Genomic DNA, 27,099 nt, shown 5'->3' with positions numbered 1-27,099 from the left:
CGGCAAATACTTCCGAAGCAGTTAACGAGCGTCGAGAAGAGGCAACCGCCCTCGTCGTTCTGCTGGAAAAAAAAAACTCGAGGCTGCAGAACTAGAAAGGAGGAAGAATTTAGAGACAAAGACTTCCATCAGCAACAGGCACTGACTGTCCCTTCTGCCACGGTGAGGAGTGAGCCGATCAGCACGAGAAGCAAGGTGGCCACGGTGACTGTGAGTAAGGGAAAGTAAAAAGAATAACCGGAGGATAAGGGCAGTGCACTCGACCACGGTCGAGGGGGAAAGGAGCCGGACAGAAGTCGGGCCCAGAGGCGCTGAGACTGGGGCAGCGTGGAGCAAGGAAGCTGCGGTACAGACAGGCTGGGGGACGCAACGGCGTCGTGAGACAGCTAGACCGCGACCGGCGAAAAAGGCCGGGCAGCGACCGAAGCCACGAAGCGCTGCGACCGGGAACGTAGGCGCGGGAAGAGATAAACTCAGCCGCAGCCGGGGAGGGAAGCACCGGACTGCGAGAGGGCTGGGAGGCGCGATTGGGAGCCGAGCGAGCGGGAGAGGCAGAGCCGACCAAGGGACACTGAGCGAGAGCCAGTCCAGCGGCTGAAACTGTTCTCCGTCAACGGGGGGTACCAGCGCCGGTTGAGCCGAGCGAGCGGGAGAGAGACAGAGCCCGAGCAAGGGAGACTGAGCGAGAGCCAGTCCAGCAGCTGAAACTGTTCTCCGTCAACGGGGTGTACCCAGCGCCGGTAGAGCCGAGCGAGCGGGAGAGAGACAGAGCCCGAGCAAGGGGAACTGAGCGAGAGCCAGCCCAGCGGCTGAAACTGTTTGCCGTCAACGGGGTGTACCCAGCGCCGGTTGCCCTGCCGAGAAAAGGGAAAGCACTGAAGCCGACGCGCAGGCTGTGAACCTGAAAGCCAGCGGCCGTCGCCCGTGGGGAAAGTGTACCCCTCCCGCCAGGGAAGAAATGCGGGAAGCCGCCATTAGGCGGGGAAGAAGACAGAAGCGGGAAACCGCCATTGAAGTGGGCGGGGAGAGAAGATAAGCACGGGAAACCGCCACCTTGGAAAAAAAAAAAAAATTTAAAGAAATAATTCGTGGTGTTATCAGGAAGAGAGGAAGATGCCTAAGCGTGGTAACATCAACGATTTTAATTCCGCGGTAGAAGACTGGGCCACGTATGTGGAACGCATTGAGATCTATTGTGAGGCCAATAAAATAGAAGAAGATGACAAAGCTATAACCTTGCTAAACTCGATGGGCGCGAAGACATACGAGCTCGTGAAGCATCTACTAGCACCAGCTAAACCGGCGGATCAGACTTTCGATGATATTGTGACTGTTCTGAAGGATCACTTGAACCCCACACCGTTGATGTTGGCGGAACGATTCAAATTCTATGCGAGAACGCAAAGGAAAGACGAAAGCAACGCAGAATACTTGGTCGAACTGCGTAGACTAGCGAAACACTGCCAGTTTGGAGGGAATCTGACAGAGGCGTTGCGAGACAAATTCGTGTGCGGAATGTCAAAGGAAGAAACACAAAAACGACTGCTCGAAGAGAACGATCTTACACTTGAGAAGGCTGTCCTTATTGCTGCATCGAACGAAGCCGCAGCGAAAGGAACGGCGGAAATGCAGCTAAAGGCAGCGGCACTCAGGGTGCAGCAAATTACTTCGGGTACAACGAAATGCTATCGTTGTGGGAAGACAACACACGACCAGAACCAATGCTGGTTTAAAAACCAGGAATGTAGGCAATGTGGCAAGCTCGGTCACATAGCTAAGGTATGCCGGTCAGGAAAGAAGACCAACAATAATGAGTCACCACAAAAGAGGTACAGAAAGGTACATGAGGTGACTAGGAAGAGTCCGGAAGAACAGAATTCGGACTCACACTCCAACTGCAAGGAACTGGATAGTCTGAGAATTCACAATGTGAGTAATGAAGCTGACCGACGAGCTATCTGGATCACACTACAGATTGCAAAAGTCCAAGTGAAAATGGAAGTGGACACCGGATCGGCGTTGACGGCCATGAATAAGCATGATTATAAAAAGTTATTCAAGCATATTCCCCTACGGGATACGGAACTAGTATTGAAGACATACACGGGGCACAAAGTATACCCCATCGGAAAGATAGAAGTCAAGGTGAGATACGAGGACAAAGAGCACCAAAGGATGGATCTGTATGTGTTGCCTGAGGGAGGTCCACCACTTCTGGGACGGGAGTGGATCAGGAAAATAAAGATAGACTGGCATTCACTAAACACCATGACGGTAGATTCCGGAAAGGAAGATGTCAAACCTGAACGGTTGTCCAGAATATTAGACGAAGCTAAAGAGGTATTCCAGCAAGGACTGGGAACACTGCGAGGAATTAAAGCAAAGGTTAAGATTGCAGAACATGCAAGCCCAAAATTTTTCAAAGCCAGATCGGTACCTTACGCGATACGACCTGCTGTGGAGGCAGAACTGGAAGAACTTGAACGATCAGGGGTACTGTCAAAAGTGGACTGGAGTGAGTGGGCCACGCCCATTGTTCCCGTCATGAAGTCTTCACCAAGTAACAAGCCAGGGGGACCGGGGAAGGTCCGCATCTGCGGAGACTTCAAGATCACAGTGAATCCGGTGCTTCACACGGTACAATACCCGCTTCCGCGGATTGAAGATATCTTTGCTTCGTTGGCTGGAGGGAAACACTTCACCAAGATAGACCTGGCACAGGCATACTTACAAATGGAAGTCGAGGAAGAGTCGCGTCAGTACCTCACCATCAACACACACAGAGGCTTGTATCGTTAGAATAGACTGGTTTTTGGGGTAGCTTCGGCTCCAGCAATTTGGCAGAGGGCCATGGAGCAGGTATTACAAGGAATTCCAAGCACACAGTGTTACTTAGACGATATCCTGATTACGGGAGAGGACGAGGAAGAACACCTCACAAATTTGAAACTGGTGCTCACTAGGTTGAAGGAATATGGCCTTCGAGTTAATCACAAGAAATGTGAGTTCTTCCAAAAGCGGATCTCGTACTGCGGTCATGTCATTGACCGAGAGGGGCTGCACAAGTCACCTGACAAGATAGAAGCTGTCGTGAAGGCCCCCGCTCCGGAAAACGTATCACAGTTAAGATCATTCTTGGGGTTGATTAATTATTATCACAAGTTTCTGCCGAATCTATCCACGGTGCTGCTTCCGCTGAATGCTCTGTTGCGGAAAGAAGTACCATGGAAGTGGAGTGAGGAATGTAAAATGGCCTTTCGCAGAAGCAAGGCGTTGATTACCTCTGAAGAAGTGTTGGCTCATTTCAACCCAACGTTACCTCTTCGTCTAGCTTGTGATGCTCCCCCCTATGGAATTGGAGCAGTACTTTCACACAAGTTACCAAATGGCTCGGAAAGGCCAGTGGCATTCGCGTCCCGATCATTGACCTCCGCGGAGCGAAATTATGCTCAAATAGATAGGGAGGCCCTCAGCCTTGTGTGGGGCGTAAAGAAATTCAATCATTACCTGCAGGGCAAGAAGTTCACATTACTGACAGACCACCAGCCGTTGGTGTCCATATTCAACCCTAACAAGGCCGTTTCCACCATGACAGCGCAAAGGTTACAGAGGTGGTCCGTGTTACTTGGGGCACACCAATATGACATCGAATACAAAAGGTCCAAACAGCATGGAAATGCTGATGGGTTATCGCGCTTGCCATTGCCGATAGTAGAAGAAGCGACTACAGTGGACCCGGGAGAGCTGTTCCACTCATCCATAGTGGAATGTCTACCAGTAACAAATTCGATGATCGAAAACGAAACCAGAAATGACCCGACTCTCTCACGAGTCTATGATTTAACGGTGGAGGGATGGCCAGCACAGGGCAAACCAACGCTGCCAGCATTTTCGCAGAGAAAAGAACAGCTGTCAGTGTGTCAAGGAACTCTGATGTGTGGATCTAGAGTGGTGATTCCACCCAAACTTCAACAGAAGGTGTTAAAGGAGCTGCACGAGGGACATCTGGGTGGAGTGAAAATGAAGAACCTAGCAAGAGCGTTCGTGTGGTGGCCAGGCATTGATGGGGACATCGAAGAAATCACTAAGAGCTGTCTAGGATGCCAGAAGGTCCAAAACGCGCCACCACAGGCTCCTCTGCATCCATGGGAGTGGCCCTCATCTCCTTGGCAAAGGGTACACATCGACTTTGCTGGTCCATTTATGGACTCAATGTTTCTAATAGCGGTGGATGCACACTCCAAGTGGCCGGAGGTAATAAAGATGTCCACCACCACCACGGAAAAAACCATCACAGTGTTAAGGACCATGTTTGCTAGGAATGGGCTGCCGGAACAGATCTGTTCTGATAATGGACCGCAATTTGTGTCCGAAGAATTCAAGAAATTCTTAAAGAGCAATGGGGTTAAGCACTACACGTCAGCCCCATACCATCCCGCCTCCAATGGATTGGCTGAAAGGTTTGTCCAGACCTTCAAGAAGGCCATAAAGGCCATGGGTAATGAAGCCATTAACTTACAACATAAGGTGGATAGCTTCTTGTTGGCGTACAGGAATGCAACACATGCGGTCACAAATCAAACTCCCGCCATGATGTTTTTTAATAGACGACTAAGATGCCGGCTGGATTTGCTTAAGCCAAACGTCAGAAGGGACGTAGAGAACCGGCAATTCCAAGGCATGAATGAAAGGCCAACTAGATCTTTTCAAATAGGTCAACAAGTTTTGGCCCGGGACTACCGTACCGAGAAATGGCAGCCTGGAACTATTGGGAAAAGGCTAGGGCCGTTGATGTATACGGTGGACATTGGGGACAGTATAATAAGGTGCCATGTTGACCAGATCATAGGGTCAGCCACAAATGGCCAACCTACTCCACCACCTTACACGGTTAATGTTGAGACAGGGATACCCAGAACACCTACCTCCGATCTGGTAATACTGGAATCAGATGAACCTGACACTGTCCTTCAAGCCGAATCGACCTTGCCAGAAGCACCTGCTACCCCGCCGGGAGTTACGACACCACCGAGGCGTTATCCGGACAGAGTCCGGAAACCTCCAGAGAGACTGAATCTGTGAACTGTCTGGCATAAAGTTGTATATATGTTATAATGTATGTTTAATGGGGAATCAGTATGTTGTAAGCTAAAAAGGGAGGATTGTAGTGTATGTACCCGTCTACCTTTAAGAGAATTATTGTATGTAACCGTCCACCTTTAAGAGAACTACTTTAGGTGTTGCACTACATTGTTGGCTTCTGTATACTGTAATACCAACGGTGACCACACTGGTATATAAGTGCTGTGTCAGGAGTTATTGGGCAGATTCGCCCCAACCTTCAAATAGTAAAGTCCTGTTTTAAGTTACTCTTGGAGTCTGTGTATTAATTAACTAAACAACCCACAGACTTTACAGATCGTGTTGTGTGGAACATGTTGTGTGGAACGTGTTGTGAGGAACGTGTCGTGTGGAACGTGTCGTGAGGAACGTGTTGTGTGGAACGTGTTGTGAGGAACATGTTGTGAGGAACGTCCTGTGTGGACCGTGTTGTGAGGATCGTGTTGTGTGGAACGTGTTGTGAGGAACGTGTTGTGAGGAACGTGTTGTGAGGAATGTGTTGTGAGGAAAGTGTTGTGAGGATCGTGTTGTGTGGAACGTGTTGTGAGGAACGTGTTGTGAGGAACGTGTTGTGTGGAACGTGTTGTGTGGAACGTGTTGTGTGGAACGTGTTGTGAGGAACATGTTGTGAGGAACGTCCTGTGTGGACCGTGTTGTGAGGATCGTGTTGTGTGGAACGTGTTGTGAGGAACGTGTTGTGAGGAACGTGTTGTGAGGAACGTGTTGTGAGGAACGTGTTGTGAGGAACGTGTTGTGAGGAACGTGTTGTGAGGATCGTGTTGTGTGGAACGTGTTGTGAGGAACGTGTTGTGAGGAACGTGTTGTGAGGAACGTGTTGTGAGGAACGTGTTGTGAGGAACGTGTTGTGTGGAACGTGTTGTGAGGAGCGTGTTGTGAGGATCGTGTTGTGTGGAACGTGTTGTGAGGAGCGTGTTGTGAGGAACGTGTTGTGAGGAACGTGTTGTGAGGAACGTGTTGTGAGGAACGTGTTGTGTGGAACGTGTTGTGAGGAGCGTGTTGTGAGGATCGTGTTGTGAGGAACGTGTTGTGAGGAGCGTGTTGTGAGGAACGTGTTTTGTGGAACGTGTTGTGAGGAACGTGTTGTGTGGAACGTGTTGTGAGGAGCGTGTTGTGAGGATCGTGTTGTGAGGAACGTGTTGTGAGGAGCGTGTTGTGAGGAGCGTGTTGTGAGGATCGTGTTGTGAGGAACGTGTTGTGAGGAGCGTGTTGTGAGGAACGTGTTTTGTGGAACGTGTTGTGAGGAGCGTGTTGTGAGGATCGTGTTGTGAGGAACGTGTTGTGAGGAGCGTGTTGTGAGGAACGTGTTTTGTGGAACGTGTTGTGAGGAGCGTGTTGTGAGGAACGTGTTGTGTGGAACGTGTTGTGAGGAACATGTTGTGAGGAACGTCCTGTGTGGACCGTGTTGTGAGGATCGTGTTGTGAGGAACGTGTTGTGAGGAACGTGTTGTGTGGAACGTGTTGTGAGGAACGTGTTGTGTGGAACGTGTTGTGAGGAGCGTGTTGTGAGGATCGTGTTGTGAGGAACGTGTTGTGAGGAGCGTGTTGTGAGGAACGTGTTTTGTGGAACGTGTTGTGTGGAACGTGTTGTGAGGAGCGTGTTGTGAGGAACGTGTTGCATGGAACGTGTTGTGAGGAAAGTGTTGTGAGGAACGTGTTGTGAGGAACGTGTTGTGAGGATCGTGTTGTGTGGATCGTGTTGTGAGGAACGTGTTGTGTTGAACGTGTTGTGAGGAATGTGTTATGTGGAACATGTTGTGTGGAACGTGTTGTGTGGAATGTGTTGTGAGGAACGTGTTGTGAGGAACGTGTTGTGAGGAACGTGTTGTGAGGAACGTGTTGTGAGGATCGTGTTGTGAGGAACGTGTTGTGTGGAACGTGTTGTGTGGATCGTGTTGTGAGGAACGTGTTGTGAGGAACGTGTTGTGAGGATCGTATTGTGTGGAACGTGTTGTGAGGAACGTCCTGTGAGGAACGTGTTGTGAGAAACGTGTTGTGAAGAATGTCCTGTGAGGAACGTGTTGTGAGGAACGTGTTGTGAGGAACGTGTTGTGAGGAACGTCCTGTGAGGAACGTGTTGTGAGAAACGTGTTGTGAAGAATGTCCTGTGAGGAACGTGTTGTGAGGAACGTGTTGTGAGGAACGTGTTGTGAGGAACGTCCTGTGAGGAACGTGTTGTGAGAAACGTGTTGTGAAGAATGTCCTGTGAGGAACGTGTTGTGAGGAACGTGTTGTGAGGAACGTGTTGTGAGGAACGTCCTGTGAGGAACGTGTTGTGAGGAACGTCCTGTGAGGAACGTGTTGTGAGGAACGTGTTGTGAGGAAAGTGTTGTGAGGATCGTGTTGTGAGGAACGTGTTGTGAGGAACGTGTTGTGAGGAACGTGTTGTGTGGAACGTGTTGTGAGGAATGTGTTGTGAGGAACGTGTTGTGAGGAACGTGTTGTGAGGAACGTGTTGTGAGGAATGTGTTGTGAGGAACGTTTTGTGAGGAATGTGTTGTGAGGAATGTGTTGTGAGGAACGTGTTGTGAGGAACGTGTTGTGAGGAATGTGTTGTGAGGAACGTGTTGTGAGGAACGTGTTGTGAGGAACGTGTTGTGAGGAATGTGTTGTGAGGAACGTGTTGTGAGGAATGTGTTGTGAGGAACGTGTTGTGAGGAACGTGTTGTGTGGAACGTGTTGTGAGGAATGTGTTGTGAGGAACGTTTTGTGAGGAATGTGTTGTGAGGAACGTGTAGTGTGGAACGTGTTGTGAGGAACGTGTTGTGAGGAACGTGTTGTGAGGAACGTCCTGTGTGGAACATGTTGTGAGGAACGTGTTGTGAGGAACGTGTTGTGAGGAATGTGTTGTGTGGAACGTGTTGTGAGGAGCGTGTTGTGAGGATCGTGTTGTGAGGAACGTGTTGTGAGGAGCGTGTTGTGAGGAACGTGTTTTGTGGAACGTGTTGTGTGGAACGTGTTGTGAGGAGCGTGTTGTGAGGAACGTGTTGTGAGGAGCGTGTTGTGAGGAACGTGTTTTGTGGAACGTGTTGTGTGGAACGTCCTGTGAGGAACGTGTTGTGAGGATCGTGTTGTGAGGAACGTGTTGTGAGGAACGTGTTGTGTGGAACGTGTTGTGAGGAACGTGTTGTGTGGAACGTGTTGTGAGGAGCGTGTTGTGAGGATCGTGTTGTGAGGAACGTGTTGTGAGGAGCGTGTTGTGAGGAACGTGTTTTGTGGAACGTGTTGTGTGGAACGTGTTGTGAGGAGCGTGTTGTGAGGAACGTGTTGCATGGAACGTGTTGTGAGGAAAGTGTTGTGAGGAACGTGTTGTGAGGAACGTGTTGTGAGGATCGTGTTGTGTGGATCGTGTTGTGAGGAACGTGTTGTGTTGAACGTGTTGTGAGGAACGTGTTGTGAGGAACGTGTTGTGAGGAACGTGTTGTGAGGAACGTGTTGTGAGGATCGTGTTGTGAGGAACGTGTTGTGAGGAACGTGTTGTGAGGAACGTGTTGTGAGGAACGTGTTGTGAGGATCGTGTTGTGAGGAACGTGTTGTGTGGAACGTGTTGTGTGGATCGTGTTGTGAGGAACGTGTTGTGAGGAACGTGTTGTGAGGATCGTATTGTGTGGAACGTGTTGTGTGGAACGTGTTGTGAGGAACGTGTTGTGAGGAACGTGTTGTGAGGAACGTCCTGTGTGGAACGTGTTGTGAGAAACGTGTTGTGAAGAATGTCCTGTGAGGAACGTGTTGTGAGGAACGTGTTGTGAGGAACGTGTTGTGTGGAACGTGTTGTGAGGAACGTGTTGTGTGGAACATGTTGTGTGGAACGTGTTGTGAGGAACGTGTTGTGAGGAACGTGTTGTGAGGAACGTCCTGTGAGGAACGTGTTGTGAGGAACGTCCTGTGAGGAACGTGTTGTGAGGAACGTGTTGTGAGGAAAGTGTTGTGAGGATCGTGTTGTGAGGAACGTGTTGTGAGGAACGTGTTGTGAGGAACGTGTTGTGAGGAACGTGTTGTGTGGAACGTGTTGTGAGGAACGTGTTGTGTGGATCGTTTTGTGTGGAACGTGTTGTGAGGAACGTGTTGTGAGGAACGTGTTGTGAGGAACGTGTTGTGAGGAAAGTGTTGTGAGGATCTTGTTGTGAGGAACGTGTTGTGAGGAACGTGTTGTGAGGAACGTCCTGTGAGGAACGTGTTGTGAGGAACGTCCTGTGAGGAACGTGTTGTGAGGAACGTGTTGTGAGGAAAGTGTTGTGAGGATCGTGTTGTGAGGAACGTGTTGTGAGGAACGTGTTGTGAGGAACGTGTTGTGTGGAACGTGTTGTGAGGAATGTGTTGTGAGGAACGTGTTGTGAGGAACGTGTTGTGAGGAACGTGTTGTGAGGAATGTGTTGTGAGGAACGTTTTGTGAGGAATGTGTTGTGAGGAATGTGTTGTGAGGAACGTGTTGTGAGGAACGTGTTGTGAGGAATGTGTTGTGAGGAACGTGTTGTGAGGAACGTGTTGTGAGGAACGTGTTGTGAGGAATGTGTTGTGAGGAACGTGTTGTGAGGAATGTGTTGTGAGGAACGTGTTGTGAGGAACGTGTTGTGTGGAACGTGTTGTGAGGAATGTGTTGTGAGGAACGTTTTGTGAGGAATGTGTTGTGAGGAACGTGTAGTGTGGAACGTGTTGTGAGGAACGTGTTGTGAGGAACGTGTTGTGAGGAACGTCCTGTGTGGAACATGTTGTGAGGAACGTGTTGTGAGGAACGTGTTGTGAGGAATGTGTTGTGTGGAACGTGTTGTGAGGAGCGTGTTGTGAGGATCGTGTTGTGAGGAACGTGTTGTGAGGAGCGTGTTGTGAGGAACGTGTTTTGTGGAACGTGTTGTGTGGAACGTGTTGTGAGGAGCGTGTTGTGAGGAACGTGTTGTGAGGAGCGTGTTGTGAGGAACGTGTTTTGTGGAACGTGTTGTGTGGAACGTCCTGTGAGGAACGTGTTGTGAGGATCGTGTTGTGAGGAACGTGTTGTGAGGAACGTGTTGTGTGGAACGTGTTGTGAGGAACGTGTTGTGTGGAACGTGTTGTGAGGAGCGTGTTGTGAGGATCGTGTTGTGAGGAACGTGTTGTGAGGAGCGTGTTGTGAGGAACGTGTTTTGTGGAACGTGTTGTGTGGAACGTGTTGTGAGGAGCGTGTTGTGAGGAACGTGTTGCATGGAACGTGTTGTGAGGAAAGTGTTGTGAGGAACGTGTTGTGAGGAACGTGTTGTGAGGATCGTGTTGTGTGGATCGTGTTGTGAGGAACGTGTTGTGTTGAACGTGTTGTGAGGAACGTGTTGTGAGGAACGTGTTGTGAGGAACGTGTTGTGAGGATCGTGTTGTGAGGAACGTGTTGTGAGGAACGTGTTGTGAGGAACGTGTTGTGAGGAACGTGTTGTGAGGATCGTGTTGTGAGGAACGTGTTGTGTGGAACGTGTTGTGTGGATCGTGTTGTGAGGAACGTGTTGTGAGGAACGTGTTGTGAGGATCGTATTGTGTGGAACGTGTTGTGTGGAACGTGTTGTGAGGAACGTGTTGTGAGGAACGTGTTGTGAGGAACGTCCTGTGTGGAACGTGTTGTGAGAAACGTGTTGTGAAGAATGTCCTGTGAGGAACGTGTTGTGAGGAACGTGTTGTGAGGAACGTGTTGTGTGGAACGTGTTGTGAGGAACGTGTTGTGTGGAACATGTTGTGTGGAACGTGTTGTGAGGAACGTGTTGTGAGGAACGTGTTGTGAGGAACGTCCTGTGAGGAACGTGTTGTGAGGAACGTCCTGTGAGGAACGTGTTGTGAGGAACGTGTTGTGAGGAAAGTGTTGTGAGGATCGTGTTGTGAGGAACGTGTTGTGAGGAACGTGTTGTGAGGAACGTGTTGTGAGGAACGTGTTGTGTGGAACGTGTTGTGAGGAACGTGTTGTGTGGATCGTTTTGTGTGGAACGTGTTGTGAGGAACGTGTTGTGAGGAACGTGTTGTGAGGAACGTATTGTGAGGAAAGTGTTGTGAGGATCTTGTTGTGAGGAACGTGTTGTGAGGAACGTGTTGTGAGGAACGTGTTGTGAGGAACGTGTTGTGTGGAACGTGTTGTGAGGAATGTGTTGTGAGGAACGTGTTGTGAGGAACGTGTTGTGAGGAATGTGTTGTGAGGAACGTTTTGTGAGGAATGTGTTGTGAGGAATGTGTTGTGAGGAACGTGTTGTGAGAAACGTGTTGTGAGGAATGTGTTGTGTGGAACGTGTTGTGAGGAACGTGTTGTGAGGAACGTGTTGTGAGGAAAGTGTTGTGAGGAACGTGTTGTGAGGAGCGTGTTGTGAGGAACGTGTTTTGTGGAACGTGTTGTGAGGAGCGTGTTGTGAGGATCGTGTTGTGAGGAACGTGTTGTGAGGAGCGTGTTGTGAGGAACGTGTTTTGTGGAACGTGTTGTGAGGAGCGTGTTGTGAGGAACGTGTTGTGTGGAACGTGTTGTGAGGAACATGTTGTGAGGAACGTCCTGTGTGGACCGTGTTGTGAGGATCGTGTTGTGAGGAACGTGTTGTGAGGAACGTGTTGTGTGGAACGTGTTGTGAGGAACGTGTTGTGTGGAACGTGTTGTGAGGAGCGTGTTGTGAGGATCGTGTTGTGAGGAACGTGTTGTGAGGAGCGTGTTGTGAGGAACGTGTTTTGTGGAACGTGTTGTGTGGAACGTGTTGTGAGGAGCGTGTTGTGAGGAACGTGTTGCATGGAACGTGTTGTGAGGAAAGTGTTGTGAGGAACGTGTTGTGAGGAACGTGTTGTGAGGATCGTGTTGTGTGGATCGTGTTGTGAGGAACGTGTTGTGTTGAACGTGTTGTGAGGAATGTGTTATGTGGAACATGTTGTGTGGAACGTGTTGTGTGGAATGTGTTGTGAGGAACGTGTTGTGAGGAACGTGTTGTGAGGAACGTGTTGTGAGGAACGTGTTGTGAGGATCGTGTTGTGAGGAACGTGTTGTGTGGAACGTGTTGTGTGGATCGTGTTGTGAGGAACGTGTTGTGAGGAACGTGTTGTGAGGATCGTATTGTGTGGAACGTGTTGTGAGGAACGTCCTGTGAGGAACGTGTAGTGAGAAACGTGTTGTGAAGAATGTCCTGTGAGGAACGTGTTGTGAGGAACGTGTTGTGAGGAGCGTGTTGTGAGGAACGTGTTGTGAGGAACGTCCTGTGAGGAACGTGTTGTGAGAAACGTGTTGTGAAGAATGTCCTGTGAGGAACGTGTTGTGAGGAACGTGTTGTGAGGAACGTGTTGTGAGGAACGTCCTGTGAGGAACGTGTTGTGAGAAACGTGTTGTGAAGAATGTCCTGTGAGGAACGTGTTGTGAGGAACGTGTTGTGAGGAACGTGTTGTGAGGAACGTCCTGTGAGGAACGTGTTGTGAGGAACGTCCTGTGAGGAACGTGTTGTGAGGAACGTGTTGTGAGGAAAGTGTTGTGAGGATCGTGTTGTGAGGAACGTGTTGTGAGGAACGTGTTGTGAGGAACGTGTTGTGAGGAATGTGTTGTGAGGAACGTGTTGTGAGGAACGTGTTGTGAGGAACGTGTTGTGAGGAATGTGTTGTGAGGAACGTTTTGTGAGGAATGTGTTGTGAGGAATGTGTTGTGAGGAACGTGTTGTGAGGAACGTGTTGTGAGGAATGTGTTGTGAGGAACGTGTTGTGAGGAACGTGTTGTGAGGAACGTGTTGTGAGGAATGTGTTGTGAGGAACGTGTTGTGAGGAATGTGTTGTGAGGAACGTGTTGTGAGGAACGTGTTGTGTGGAACGTGTTGTGAGGAATGTGTTGTGAGGAACGTTTTGTGAGGAATGTGTTGTGAGGAACGTGTAGTGTGGAACGTGTTGTGAGGAACGTGTTGTGAGGAACGTGTTGTGAGGAACGTCCTGTGTGGAACATGTTGTGAGGAACGTGTTGTGAGGAACGTGTTGTGAGGAATGTGTTGTGTGGAACGTGTTGTGAGGAGCGTGTTGTGAGGATCGTGTTGTGAGGAACGTGTTGTGAGGAGCGTGTTGTGAGGAACGTGTTTTGTGGAACGTGTTGTGTGGAACGTGTTGTGAGGAGCGTGTTGTGAGGAACGTGTTGTGAGGAGCGTGTTGTGAGGAACGTGTTTTGTGGAACGTGTTGTGTGGAACGTCCTGTGAGGAACGTGTTGTGAGGATCGTGTTGTGAGGAACGTGTTGTGAGGAACGTGTTGTGTGGAACGTGTTGTGAGGAACGTGTTGTGTGGAACGTGTTGTGAGGAGCGTGTTGTGAGGATCGTGTTGTGAGGAACGTGTTGTGAGGAGCGTGTTGTGAGGAACGTGTTTTGTGGAACGTGTTGTGTGGAACGTGTTGTGAGGAGCGTGTTGTGAGGAACGTGTTGCATGGAACGTGTTGTGAGGAAAGTGTTGTGAGGAACGTGTTGTGAGGAACGTGTTGTGAGGATCGTGTTGTGTGGATCGTGTTGTGAGGAACGTGTTGTGAGGAACGTGTTGTGAGGAACGTGTTGTGAGGAACGTGTTGTGAGGAACGTGTTGTGAGGAACGTGTTGTGAGGAACGTGTTGTGAGGATCGTGTTGTGAGGAACGTGTTGTGTGGAACGTGTTGTGTGGATCGTGTTGTGAGGAACGTGTTGTGAGGAACGTGTTGTGAGGATCGTATTGTGTGGAACGTGTTGTGTGGAACGTGTTGTGAGGAACGTGTTGTGAGGAACGTGTTGTGAGGAACGTCCTGTGTGGAACGTGTTGTGAGAAACGTGTTGTGAAGAATGTCCTGTGAGGAACGTGTTGTGAGGAACGTGTTGTGAGGAACGTGTTGTGTGGAACGTGTTGTGAGGAACGTGTTGTGTGGAACATGTTGTGTGGAACGTGTTGTGAGGAACGTGTTGTGAGGAACGTGTTGTGAGGAACGTCCTGTGAGGAACGTGTTGTGAGGAACGTCCTGTGAGGAACGTGTTGTGAGGAACGTGTTGTGAGGAAAGTGTTGTGAGGATCGTGTTGTGAGGAACGTGTTGTGAGGAACGTGTTGTGAGGAACGTGTTGTGAGGAACGTGTTGTGTGGAACGTGTTGTGAGGAACGTGTTGTGTGGATCGTTTTGTGTGGAACGTGTTGTGAGGAACGTGTTGTGAGGAACGTGTTGTGAGGAACGTGTTGTGAGGAAAGTGTTGTGAGGATCTTGTTGTGAGGAACGTGTTGTGAGGAACGTGTTGTGAGGAACGTGTTGTGAGGAACGTGTTGTGTGGAACGTGTTGTGAGGAATGTGTTGTGAGGAACGTGTTGTGAGGAACGTGTTGTGAGGAATGTGTTGTGAGGAACGTTTTGTGAGGAATGTGTTGTGAGGAATGTGTTGTGAGGAACGTGTTGTGAGGAACGTGTTGTGAGGAATGTGTTGTGAGGAACGTGTTGTGAGGAACGTGTTGTGAGGAATGTGTTGTGAGGAACGTGTTGTGAGGAACGTGTTGTGTGGAACGTGTTGTGAGGAATGTGTTGTGAGGAACGTTTTGTGAGGAATGTGTTGTGAGGAACGTGTAGTGTGGAACGTGTTGTGAGGAACGTGTTGTGAGGAACGTGTTGTGAGGAACGTCCTGTGTGGAACATGTTGTGAGGAACGTGTTGTGAGGAACGTGTTGTGAGGAATGTGTTGTGAGGAACGTCCTGTGAGGAACGTGTTGTGAGGAACGTGTTGTGTGGAACGTGTTGTGAGGAACGTGTTGTGAGGAATGTGTTGTGAGGAACGTGTTGTGAGGAACGTGTTGTGAGGAACGTGTTCTGAGGAACGTGTTGTGAGGAACGCGTTGTGTGGAACGTGTTGTGAGGAACGTCCTGTGAGGATCGTGTTGTGAGGAACGTGTTGTGAGGAACGTCCTGTGAGGAACGTGTTGTGAGGAACGTCCTGTGAGGAACGTGTTGTGAGGAACGTGTTGTGAGGAACGTGTTGTGAGGAACGTGTTGTGAGGAACGTGTTGTGAGGAACGTCCTGTGAGGAACGTGTTGTGAGGAACGTCCTGTGTGGAACGTGTTGTGAGGAACGTGTTGTGAGGAACGTGTTGTGAGGAACGTGTTGTGAGGAACGCGTTGTGAGGAACGTGTTGTGAGGAACGTCCTGTGAGGATCGTGTTGTGAGGATCGTGTTGTGAGGAACGTGTTGTGAGGAACGTGTTGTGAGGAACGTGTTGTGAGGAACGTGTTGTGAGGAACGTCCTGTGAGGAACGTGTTGTGAGGAACGTGTTGTGAGGAACGTGTTGTGAGGAACGTCCTGTGAGGAACGTGTTGTGAGGAACGTGTTGTGAGGAACGTCCTGTGAGGAATGTGTTGTGAGGAACGTGTTGTGAGGAACGTGTTGTGAGGAACGTCCTGTGAGGAACGTGTTGTGAGGAACGTGTTGTCTTTGATAATCAAGGTTCTGATTCAGTTGAAAGGGAGAAAGCAGCAAAGATGCACAATCTTTCAAAGTGTTTCGAATCGGATTCTGAATGATGTATTGGAGCGGTGCTGTCACACAAATTCCTTGACGGTTCAGAGAGGCCAATAGCCTTTGCGTCACGCTCGTTAACCTCAGCCGAGCGTAACTAGGCCCAGATTGACAGGGAAGCCCTCGGCCTGGTGTGGGAGGTGAAGAAGTTCAATCACTATCTGCACGGGCAGAAATTCACCCTATTGACTGATCATCAGCCCCTGGTCTCCATTTTTAACCCAAAGAAGGGCGTTCCGGTGATGACGGCGCAACGGCTGCAAAGATGGTCACTTTTTCTAGGGGCACATCAGTACGACATAGAGTACAAGGGTACAAAACAGCATGGAAACGCTGATGGGCTGTCGCGCCTACCGTTGCCTATGGTAGAGGAAGCACCTGCAGTAGACCCTGTTGAGATATTCCATGTGACCATAGTCGAATGTCTGCCTGTTACAAACTCAAGTATAGAGAAGGAAACCCGAAATGACCCGACACTCTCTCGGGTCTATGATTTGACGGTGAAGGGATGGCCAGCACATGGCGACTCACTGTTGCCAGCATTCTTGCCAAGGAGAGAACAGCTGTCAGTGTGCCGGGGGACCTTGATGTGTGGATCCCGAGTGGTAATTCCACCCAAGTTGAGAGATAGAGTGCTCAATGAGCTTCATGAGGGTCATCTGGGAGGGGTAAAAATGAAAAGCCTAGCCAGGGCGTTTGTGTGGTGGCCGGGAATCGACAAAGAAATCGAGGATATAACCAAGAGATGCACAGGATACCAGAAGGTCCAAAACGCTCCACCACAGGCCCCGCTATACCCATGGGAGTGGCCCTCATCTCCATGGCAATGGGTACACATTGATTTTGCTGGTCCATTTATGGACTCAATGTTTCTAATCGCCATGGTTGCCCATTCGAAATGGCCAGAGGTCATCAAAATGTCCTCCACCACCACGAAGAAAACTATTGCAGTCCTACGGACCATCTTCGCCAGGAATGGCTTGCCAGAACAGATTTGCTCTGACAATGGGCCACAGTTTGTGTCCGAGGATTTCCAGAGGTTTCTGAGGAATAATGGGGTGAAACATTACACATCTGCCCCATATCATCCAGCCACAAATGGATTGACTGAGAGGTTTGTTCAGACCTTTAAAAAGGCAATAAAGGCGATGTATAACGATGACATACCACTACAACACAAGGTAGATAATTTCTTGTTTGCTTACCGGAATGCGACACATGCAGTCACCAACCAAGCTCCAGCCATAATGTTCTTCAACCGAAGGCTGAGATGTCGCCTGGATTTGCTCAAACCAAACATAAGACGAGATGTTGAGGATAAGCAATTCCAGCACATCAATGAGAAGCCAACCAGGAGCTTCAAGATAGGGCAACCAGTCTTGGCCCGCGACTACCGAACAGAAAAATGGCAGCCAGGAACGATATGCACACAGCAGGGACCACTAATGTACATAGTGGACGTTGGAGAGAGCATCGTGAGACGCCATGCTGACCAGATTCTAGAGTCACAGGAACAAGCCAAACCCATACCACGAGCAGGTGCACCTGGTAATCAACCCGAAGTACAGATTGCGTCTACCTCAGAAGTAGTGGTATTGGAAGCTGACGAACCAACCAATGACAATGAGCCAGACTCGACTCTGCCGCAAGAACAGGATACTCGAGAAAGGCGCTATCCAGTCAGGATCAGGAAGCCTCCTCAAAGACTGAATGTATAAATAATTATTTCAGTTGATGTATATAGTACAGAGAAAATTGTAATTGTAATTGGTTATTATTTAGTTGTTAAATGAGTGTTATGTACTATTTATCTAAAAGGGGAGGAATTGTTGTGTATGTACCTTTAAGAGAACTGATTTTATACTGCAGTACCGGCAGTGACCACACCTGTATAAAAAGCCATAGCAGGCTGCTGTACTTCAGTCTTGGCTTCATAAATAGAGGTATTGAACACAAAAGTAGAGAAGTTATGCTGAAACTTTAGAAAGCGCTGGTTAGGCCACAACTGGAGTATTGCGTCCAGTTCTGGTCACCACACTTTAGGAAGGATGTGAAGGCCCTTGAGAGGGTGCAGAGGAGATTTACCAGAATGGTTCCGGGGATGGGGGATCTTAGCTACAAGGACAGGTTGGAGAAGCTGGATTTGTTTTCATTAGAGCAAAGGAGGTTGAGGGGTGATTTGATCGAGGTGTACAAGATTATGATGGGTTAGAATCGGCTAGATGGGGAAAGGCTGTTCCCACTAGTTGATGGTACAAGGACTAGGGGACACAGATTTAAGGTTTTGGGCAAGAGATACAGGGGGGAAGTGAGGGAAAACTTTTTTACGCAGTGAGTGGTGAGGACCTGGAACTCGCTGCCGACAGAAGTGGTGGAAGCGGAGACACTCAATGTTTTCAAGGGGAGACTGGATAGGCACTTGAGGGAAATAAACTTGCAGGGCTCCGGGGATAGAGCGGGGGAATGGGACTGACTGGATTGCTCTACAGAGAGCCGGCATGGACCCGCTGGGCCGAATGGCCGCCTCCTGTGCCGTTATGACTCATGGGGCGAGAAATTCGGTATCGGCCCGTTTGGGGCGCAATTCTCGGCCGGGAGCAAAGTTTAGCGCCTGGCACTAATTATCGCCTCCGACTGCAAACTTGGCTTCTACCGCCCCCGGAGGTGATTGGAGCGCTAAATCAGGCGCTACACACCTCTCTTAAGGTGCAAAGGCTGAGGCGCGAGGCGCTACCTCAGAGCGCTGGCGAAGCTCAGGTGATGTCAGTCAGCAATGGAACACAGACACACTGGCGCCAGCGAGTTCTTAAAGGGGAGCGTCGATCTTGCTCTCCATCCACACCCTGCTCATTGCAGCCCTGAATCTCGGCCTGGAGAGACCTGTACATCAAATCTGCTGGAAAGAACAATGGAGAGGCCCAGGGAAAGAGCTCAGAGTGCAGCCCCCACAGACTCTTCTAAATCGATGCAAGGAAGGTCAAATCAAAATGAACCTGCAGAGTGCTGCTCAGTACCCAAAACTCCTTCACACAGCATTGAATCTCTCCAGAAGTCTCTCTCTCTCTCTCTCAGAATGCGTGGTGCAAAAATGTCACCAACAAAAAAAGGCAGGAAGTGGTCGCCTTTAAATAGCGCTCCCCCAGTCCCTTCCCGATTGCAAAACGCTCCCCTCAACCTGTCGTTGCTAGCGGCAGGTGGAAAGGCAGGGGGCGCCACTCAATATCCGGTCCGGGGCGCTAATGGGGGGGCGGAAAGCAGCCGAATTTTTCCCCCCATGAGTCTATGACTAATTTGCAGAGTGTTATGTGGAAAGAGCGGGGGAGTGGGACTGATTGGAGAGCTCTTCCAAACAGCCGGCACAGACCCGATGGGCCGAATGGCCTCCTTCTCTGCAGTAAGATTCGACGATTCTGTAACTAATGTGATTCCAGCATTTTATTCCAATTGTTTCAGCATTAGCATTCAAACATTCCAAGGAATTCTGTGCGTTCCCTCTGTGGTGCACCCTATGTAAACACCCTTGATCTTTGTAAATGAAATTTAAATCCCCAGTCGTGTATACATGTATACGTGGGATTAGGATTTGGTTTAATCTCACAATTAAGATTTTTGCTTTCTTTTTAATTATAAATGGCTTGTAGATTGGCACTGTAGCTAGAAATAGTGGAACGGTTAAAGTTGCTCATTCCCAGGATGCTTAGAGTTTAATTCTCCGCCCCAGAGGGCTGTGGATGCTCAGTCGAATATATTCAAGGCCGAGATCGATAGATTTTTGGACTCTCAGGGAATCAAGGGATATGGCGATCCGGCGGGAAAGTGGAGTTGAGCTCGATGATCAGCCATGATCTGATTGAATGGTGGAGCAGGCTCGAGGGGCCGAATGGTCTACTCCTGCTCCTAATTCTTATGTTCTTATGCTCTTAATGTGTCAGAGGTACAATTTAAGTGACTGTGCTGTTTAGCTTCTGCTGAAAGTGCAGGATGTGGGTTGCAGGATGTGCGATTCATGCCTGTTGACGTCTTTGTGTGGCCACATTGTGAAACGAGATAGCCATACAGTCCTGTGATAGGCAGTGGGACAACAGGCCAGAATGGTAAACAAGTTGGCATCTGGTGTTTTGTCGGAACTATCTCATTTCTGGGGGCTCCTGTTCACAATAACACTTGTCATGGCACAATGAATCAGTGTGCGTGACTAGAGGCCTATAAAGATCTTGAGCTTTCCTTCACAATTTGTGGAAAGAGTCAGGATCAATGAAGGTTACATCTCTACTCAGGGTAACACGGGGTAATTGTGTTTATTTTGTGTGTCAAAGACTTGGTCAAGCACAATAAAAGGATTATGTTGCGACGACATTTAATTTGTCAGATCCGCATTGTCTTACACTTGTTTCTATAACCCAGTTTAAGTGGGACTACATACATCATGAGCTGTGGTGTCTCAGGTCCCAGCTGGTTTCGATGCTTTGCCAATGGCACTTTCCAAATGCTGACCACCAATGTCCTGTTTCTGTGCCGTACATTCTATGCTTTTAATGAATGCTGTGGATGTTTTTTGGATCCAGGCATCCGAGCTGTTCCAGGAGCACCTCATGCGGGAGACAAAGATAGTGACGCTGGAGGAATCATTGGCCAATCAGGAGCTGGAGTTCAGGGCCAGTCGCCAAACGCTAATGAAGCTGGTCTCTGAGGCGGGGAAAGCACAGCAGACGGCAGCCTCATTCAACGAGGCCATGAACGCGGTCAGAAAGGTAAAAGGCTGAGGCTTTTTAAATTTTCTACATAGAATTCATCAATCTTCACAGCCCCAGGACATCGCTGCAGGAGTTCCTCAGGGCAGTGTCCTAGGTCCAACCATCTTCAGCTGCTTCATCAATGACCTTCACTCCATCATAAGGTCAGAAGTGGGGATGTTCGCTGATGCCTGCACAGTGTTCAGCGCCATTCACAACTCCTCAGATAATGAAGCAGTCCATGCCCGCATGCAACAAGACCTGGACGACGTTCAGGCTTGGGCTGATAAGTGACAGGTAACATTCGCGCCACACAAGTGCCAGGCAATGACTATCTCCAACAAGGGAGAGTCTAACCACCGCCCCTTGACATTCAACAGCCTTACCATCGCTGAATCCCCCACCATCAACATCCTGGGGGGTCACCATTGACCAGAAACTTAACTGGACCAGCCACATAAATACTGTGGCAACAAGAGCAAGTCAGAGGCTGGGTATTCTGCGGCGAGTGTCTCACCTTCTGACTCCCCAAAGCCTTTCCACCATCTACAAGGCACAAGTAAGGAGTGTGATGGAATATTCTCCACTTGCCTGGGTGAGTGCAGCTCCAACAACACTTAAGAAGCTTGACACCATCCAGGACAAAGCAGCCCGCTTGATTGGCACCACATCCACCACCTTAAACATTCACTCCCTCCCCCACCGGCGTACCGTGGCTGCAGTGTGTACCATCTACAAGATGCACTGCAGCAACTCGCCAAGGCTTCTTTGGCAGCACCTCCCAAACCCGCGACCTTTTCCACCTAGAAGGACAAGGGCAGCAGGCGCATGGGAACACCGCCACCTGCAAGATCCCCTCCAAGTCGCACACCATCCTGACTTAGAAGTATATCGCCGTGTCAGCTGTGGTTCAGTGGGTAACACTCTCTCACCTCTAGATCAGAAGGTTGTGGGTTCAAGTCCCACTCCAGGGACTTGAGCACATAAAGCTAGGCTGACACTCTATACAGTGCTGAGGGAGCGCTGCACTGTCGGAGGTGCCGTCTTTCGGATGATACATTAAACCGAGGCCCCATCTGCTCTCTCAGGTGGACGTAAAAAATCCCACGGCCACTATTTCGAAGAAGAGCAGGGGAGTTCTCCCCGGTGTCCTGGCCAATATTTATCCCTCAACCAACATAACAAAAAAAAACAGATTATCTGGTCATTATCACACTACTGTTTGTGGGACCTTGCTGTGCACAAATTGGCTGCTGCGTTTCCCACATTACAACAGTGACTACACTTCAAAAGTACTTCATTGACTGTAAAGCGCTTTGAAACGTCCGGTGGTCGTGACTGCTGCGGTTCAAGAAGACGGCTCACCACCACCTTCTTGAGGGGAATTAGGGATGGGCAATAAATGCCGGCCTTGCCAGTGACGCCCACATCCCATGAACGAATGTTTTTAAAAATGACATTGAGTCTACAGCACAGAAACAAGCCATTTGGCCCAACATTCAGTCGATTGGAAAAGGTGATTGCAGGGTAAAGGAGCAATGGAGCAATGGAGGTCATTCAGGGAAGAGATAGTTCAAACTAGGCATATTCCTTTGAAGGGAAAAGTTAGAGCATCCAAAGCTAATGTGCCCTAGATGACAAAAGAAATAAAAGTTAAAATAAAACAGAAAAAGGAGGCTTATGACAAAGGTCAGGAGCAAGATTCAATGAATAATCAGGGTGATTATGGAAAGTTCAGGAAGAAATTGAAAAAGTTAATACAGGAGAAAAAGAGAGGCTCCGAGAAAGGCAATAAATTGAACTCTAAAACTTTTTATAAACATATAAAGCGTAAGCGGTTTGCTCGGGGGAAAAGTTGGGCCTATTAAAGACCCAAAGGGAAATCTTCATGTCGAGGCAGAGGACGTGGCTAAAGTATTAAATGAGTACTTTGCATCTGTCTTCACAAAGGAAGCGGATGAGGTGAATGTTACACTAGGAGGAGAGGGAAGTTATGGACAGGATAGTAATAGACAGAGAAGACGTACGAAAAAGATTAGCGTCACTGAAAGTTGGTAAGCCGCCTGGTCTAGATGGAATGTATCCTGGGTTGCTGAAAGAAGCAGAGGTAGAAATAGCAGAGGCATTGGTCACAATCTTTCAATCCTCACTGGATACAGGAGTAGTGACGGAGGACAGGAGGGCTGCTAATGTTATTATCACTATTCAAGAAAGGGAGAGGGATAAACCAGGAAACTACAGGCCAGTCAGCCTAAGATCGATGGTGGGGAAGTTATTGAAAGCATTATCAGAGACAAAATAATCTTTCATTTGGAAAGGCATGGGTTAATCAAGGAGAGCCAACATAGATTTGTTAAAGGTGAATCTTGCCCGACGAACTTGATTGAATTCTTTGACGAGCTAACTTGACTAAGGTAATGCGGTAGATGTTGAACATATGGGCTGGATTTTGTCAATGGGGACGTGATGGAGGCGGGACTCCCACTTTTTGGGTTGTAGCCCCGCCTCCAACGATTTGTGGCCAACCCACGCGATTTTCCCTTGACTGACCTTGTTGAGCCCGCCCAGTGGGCTCAGCAGGCCAATTAAGGGACACCCGGTTACAGATGACGTCAGGGATTGACATTTCATCTGTCAAGAAAGCAGAATGCTGCAACTTTTGACAGCTCGCGGCCATTCTGCTTTCTGTGCCGGTGAGATGAGGAAGTCCCGAGACCTGAAGGAAGGAAGCCTGCAGGAGAAAGTAAAGGTAAGTAAAACTTATTTAAACATTTTAAACACACCAAACACACTTACCTCTGCACTCATGCACCCATCACTCACCTGAACACTGGACATCTCGAACCCTCCAAGCCCTTCAGCCCGACGGTCCGCCTCGCTAACTTGGTGTGGTTTGCAGCTGTCAGGCAGCCCACACTTCAGGGCTAAAAATAGGGATTAGGCCAAAAACTACCTGTTAACAGGCAGTTAATTGGCACTAATCCCCTTCCCACCTCGGGGAGGCGGCTCCCAGCACAGGTCGGGTACCCACCTTCTGGGAAATGGGCATGGAGGCGGGTTGGGGGCGAGAAGGGTTCGTGCCCCCCGATTCTGCAATTTTCCCCCCACTCTCGCCTCCAAATCCACCTCCATGGGGTTGGAAATTCGAGCTCATGGACTTTCGGAAGGCATTCGACAAAGTGCCACACAGGAGGCTTATTAAGAAGGTGGAAGCCCATGGAATTAAGGGGAGAGTGGTGGGATGGATACGGAATTGGCTCAGTGACAGGAAGCAGAGGGTGGTGGAGGGTGGATGTTTTTCAGACTGGCAGGTGGTTTGCAGTGGTGGTCCCCAAGGGTCAGTTTTGGGTCCATTATGCTTTGCAATTTTTATAAACGACCTAGACTCGGGTGTAGGGAGCAGCATTATAAAGTCTGCAGATGACACGAAACTTGGCAACGTAGTAGATCATGATGCGGTTAGTTATAGGCTTCAGGCTGACATAGAAACATGGCAGATGGAGTTCAATGCAGAGAACTGTGAAGTGATGCACTTTGGGAGGACTAATATGGAAAGTCAGTACTGTGGCGGATCGCCACCTAAACGGGCGCAATCCACTTTTCCGTCCGTGGACAATAAATCGGGCACCTTGCCTTTAAGAAGCATGCTGCCTTTAAGGCATGACAAAGGAGCGGGCGTCGCCCTCAGTGTGTACACAAAAGCGCGGGCGTCGCCCTCATTCGGTTTTCGGGTTTAGCAGAGAGAAGAGCTGGGGCAGCCATCTCTCAAGAGAATGTAATAAAAAGCCATGTGTTCCTCAGATCGGTTCGGCCTCCATTCGTGTTCCGCGGCAGCCTCAACAGTACACTGTAAATGGCAGGATTTTGAAAAGTGGATGAGCAGAGAGACCTTGGTGTCCATATACGCAAATCCTTAAAGGTGGCAGGGCAAGTTGATAAGGTGGTTAAAAAAGCATATGGGTTATTGGGTTTATAAATAGAGGAATAGAATATAAAAGCAATGAGATCATGTTAGAACTTTATAAATCACTTGTTAGGCCTCAGCTGGGGTATTGTGGACAATTCTGGGCACCAGACTTCAGGAAAGATGTAAAGGCCTTAGAAAGGGTGCAGAGGAGGTTTACCAGGATGTTACCAGGGATGAGGGACTTCAGTTATGAGGAGAGGTTGGAAAAGTCAGGACCGTTCTCCTTGGAGCAGAGAAGGTGAACTAACAGAGGTTTTCCAGATGATGAGGTTTTGATCGAGTAGATCGAGAAAAACGATTCCCTCTGGTGAGTGGGTCAATAACCAGAGGTCACAGATTTAAAATCATTGGTAAAGGATCTAGAGGGGAGATGAGGAGAAATGTTTTCACTCAGAGTGGGGATCGGGAACGCTCGACCTGAACAGGTGGTGGAAGCTGATTCCAGCAGTAATTTTTTTTAAACGGTACTGGAGGTTGAGGCACTGACAGGGTTCCCGACAGAAAGCGGGGGTGGGGGACTGAGCACCACTGCTCTTTCAAAGAGCCAGCCCAAGCACGGCAGGCCGAATGGCCTCCTTCTGTGCTGGAAGCTTCTATGAAACTAACTCGGCAGGGGGATGGGATACAGAGTGGAGCTATAGTAGGGGGTGATGTACAGCCAAATACGGAGGAAAAAACAAGTCAGCAGGGAAGGCAGAGCAAAGATGTGAAGGCAAAAGGGAATATGGCAGGGCTGGAAGGCATTTATTTTAATGCACGGAGTCTTGCAAATAAGGTGGATGAACTGAAGTTGTTGTTGAACACATGGGAGTACGATATTGTTGCTATCACGGAGACATGGTTGAGGGAGGGTCAGGACTGGCAGCTGAATATTCCGGGGTATAGAATCTTCAGGCGAGACAGAGGGGGGTGTAAAAGGGGAGGGGGTGTTGCAATATTAATTAAGGAGTCAATTACTGCTGTAAGGAGGGATGATATATTAGCGGGTTCCTCTAATGAGGCCATATGGGTAGAACTTAAAAACAAAAAGGGGGCAAGCACTTTGCTGGGAGTGTACTATAGGCCCCCAAATAGTCAGGGGGAGATAGAGGAACAGATATGTAGGCAAATCTCAGAAAAGTGTGAAAATAATAGGGTAATAATAGTGGGGGATTTCAACTTCCCCAATATAAATTGGGATAGTCAGAGTGTGAAAGGCTTAGAGGGTGCAGAATTCTTAAAGTGCATCCAGGAGAGCTTTTTGAGCCAACATGTAGAAAGTCCTACAAGAGAGGGGGCGGTACTGGACCTAATTCTAGGGAATGTAGCCGGGCAGGTGGTGGAAGTGTCTGTAGGAGAGCATTTTGGCGATAGTGACCATAATTCGGTGAGATTTAAGGTGGTCATGGAAAAAGACAAAGACGGCCCGGAAATAAGGGTTCTAAATTGGGGGAAGGCCGATTTTAATAAGATAAGGCAGGATCTGGCCAAAGTGGACTGGGAGCAGCTACTTATAGGAAAATCCACATCAAAACAGTGGGAGGCTTTCAGAAGGGAAATAGAGAGAGTACAACACCAACATGTTCCTGTAAAGGTCAAGGGTGGGACCAACAAGCAAAGGGAACCTTGGATGACAAGGGATATACAAAAATGCATTAGGAAAAAAAGGGGGGCTTTTGGCAGTTACAAAAGACAAAAGATGGAGGAAGCCCTAGAGGAGTATAAAAGGTGCAGGGGCATACTTAAAAAGGAAATTAGGAGGGCGAGGAGGGGCCATGAAATAACACTGGCGAGCAAAATAAAGGAAAATCCTAAGATGTTTTATAAGTATATTAAGGGCAAGAGGATAACCAGGGAAAGGGTAGGGCCCATTAGGGACCAAAGTGGCAAGCTGTGTGTAGAGCCAGATGAAGTAGGTGGGGTTTTAAATGAATTTTTTGCCTCTGTGTTCACTATGGAGAAAGACGATGTAGACATAGAAGTCGGGCAAGGGGACTGTGACATACTTGAACATATTAGCATCGAGAGGGAGGAGGTACTAGCGGTTTTAGCAGGCCAAAAAGTGGATAAATCCCCAGGCCCGGACGAGATGTATCCCAGGCTGTTGTGTGAGGCAAAGGAGGAGATTGCAGGGGCTCTGACACAAATTTTCAGAACCTCTCTGGCCACAGGGGATGTACCAGAGGACTGTAGAACAGCTAACGTAGTACCATTATTCAAGAAGGGTAGCAGGGATAAACCAGGGAATTACAGGCCAATGAGCCTAACATCTGTGGTAGGCAAATTATTGGAAAAAATTCTGAGGGACAAAATTAGTCTCCACTTGGAGAGGCAAGGATTAATCGGGGATAGTCAGCATGGCTTTGTCAAGGGTAAATCATGTCTGACCAATCTGATTGAATTTTTCGAGGGGGTGACTAGGGAGGTGGATGAGGGAAATGCTGTGGATGTGGTTTACATGGACTTCAGTAAAGCTTTTGACAAAGTCCCGGATAGGAGACTGGTCAAGAAGGTAAGAGCCCATGGGATCCAGGGTGCCTTGGCGCGTTGGATCCTAAACTGGCTGAGTGGCAGGAGGCAGAGGGTGATGGTCGAAGGTTGCTTTTGTGACTGGAAGCCTGTGTCCAGTGGGGTACCTCAGGGATCGGTGCTGGGTCCCTTGCTGTTTGTGATCTACATTAATGATTTGGATGAGAATGTAAAGGGTATGATCAGTAAGTTCGCGGATGACACGAAAATTGGTGGGGTGGTAAATTGCGAGGAGGAAAGCCTTAGGCTACAGGACGATATTAACGGGTTGGTCAGATGGGCGGAAAAGTGGCAAAT

The 27,099-nt window shown here is 48.9% G+C and overlaps 1 protein-coding gene across 1 annotated transcript in view; it reads left to right on the top strand.

The window, feature by feature from the left end:
- The window catches only part of LOC147109013 (coiled-coil domain-containing protein 170-like), a 399,974-nt gene that overhangs the window by 106,441 nt on the left and 266,434 nt on the right, over positions 1-27,099 (top strand). Inside the window, exon 7 of the mRNA XM_086004187.1 lies at positions 20,160-20,345. Within this exon, the coding sequence (XP_085860313.1) occupies positions 20,160-20,345 (186 nt within the window). The remainder of the gene's footprint in view (positions 1-20,159; positions 20,346-27,099) is intronic.

The sequence above is a fragment of the Somniosus microcephalus genome, chromosome 12 (assembly GCF_052327205.1).
Source record: "Somniosus microcephalus isolate GS21.2 chromosome 12, FLI_Smic_1.0, whole genome shotgun sequence".
Classification (NCBI taxonomy): Eukaryota; Metazoa; Chordata; class Chondrichthyes; order Squaliformes; family Somniosidae; genus Somniosus; species Somniosus microcephalus.
This window is presented reverse-complemented; position numbering and strand designations above follow the sequence as displayed.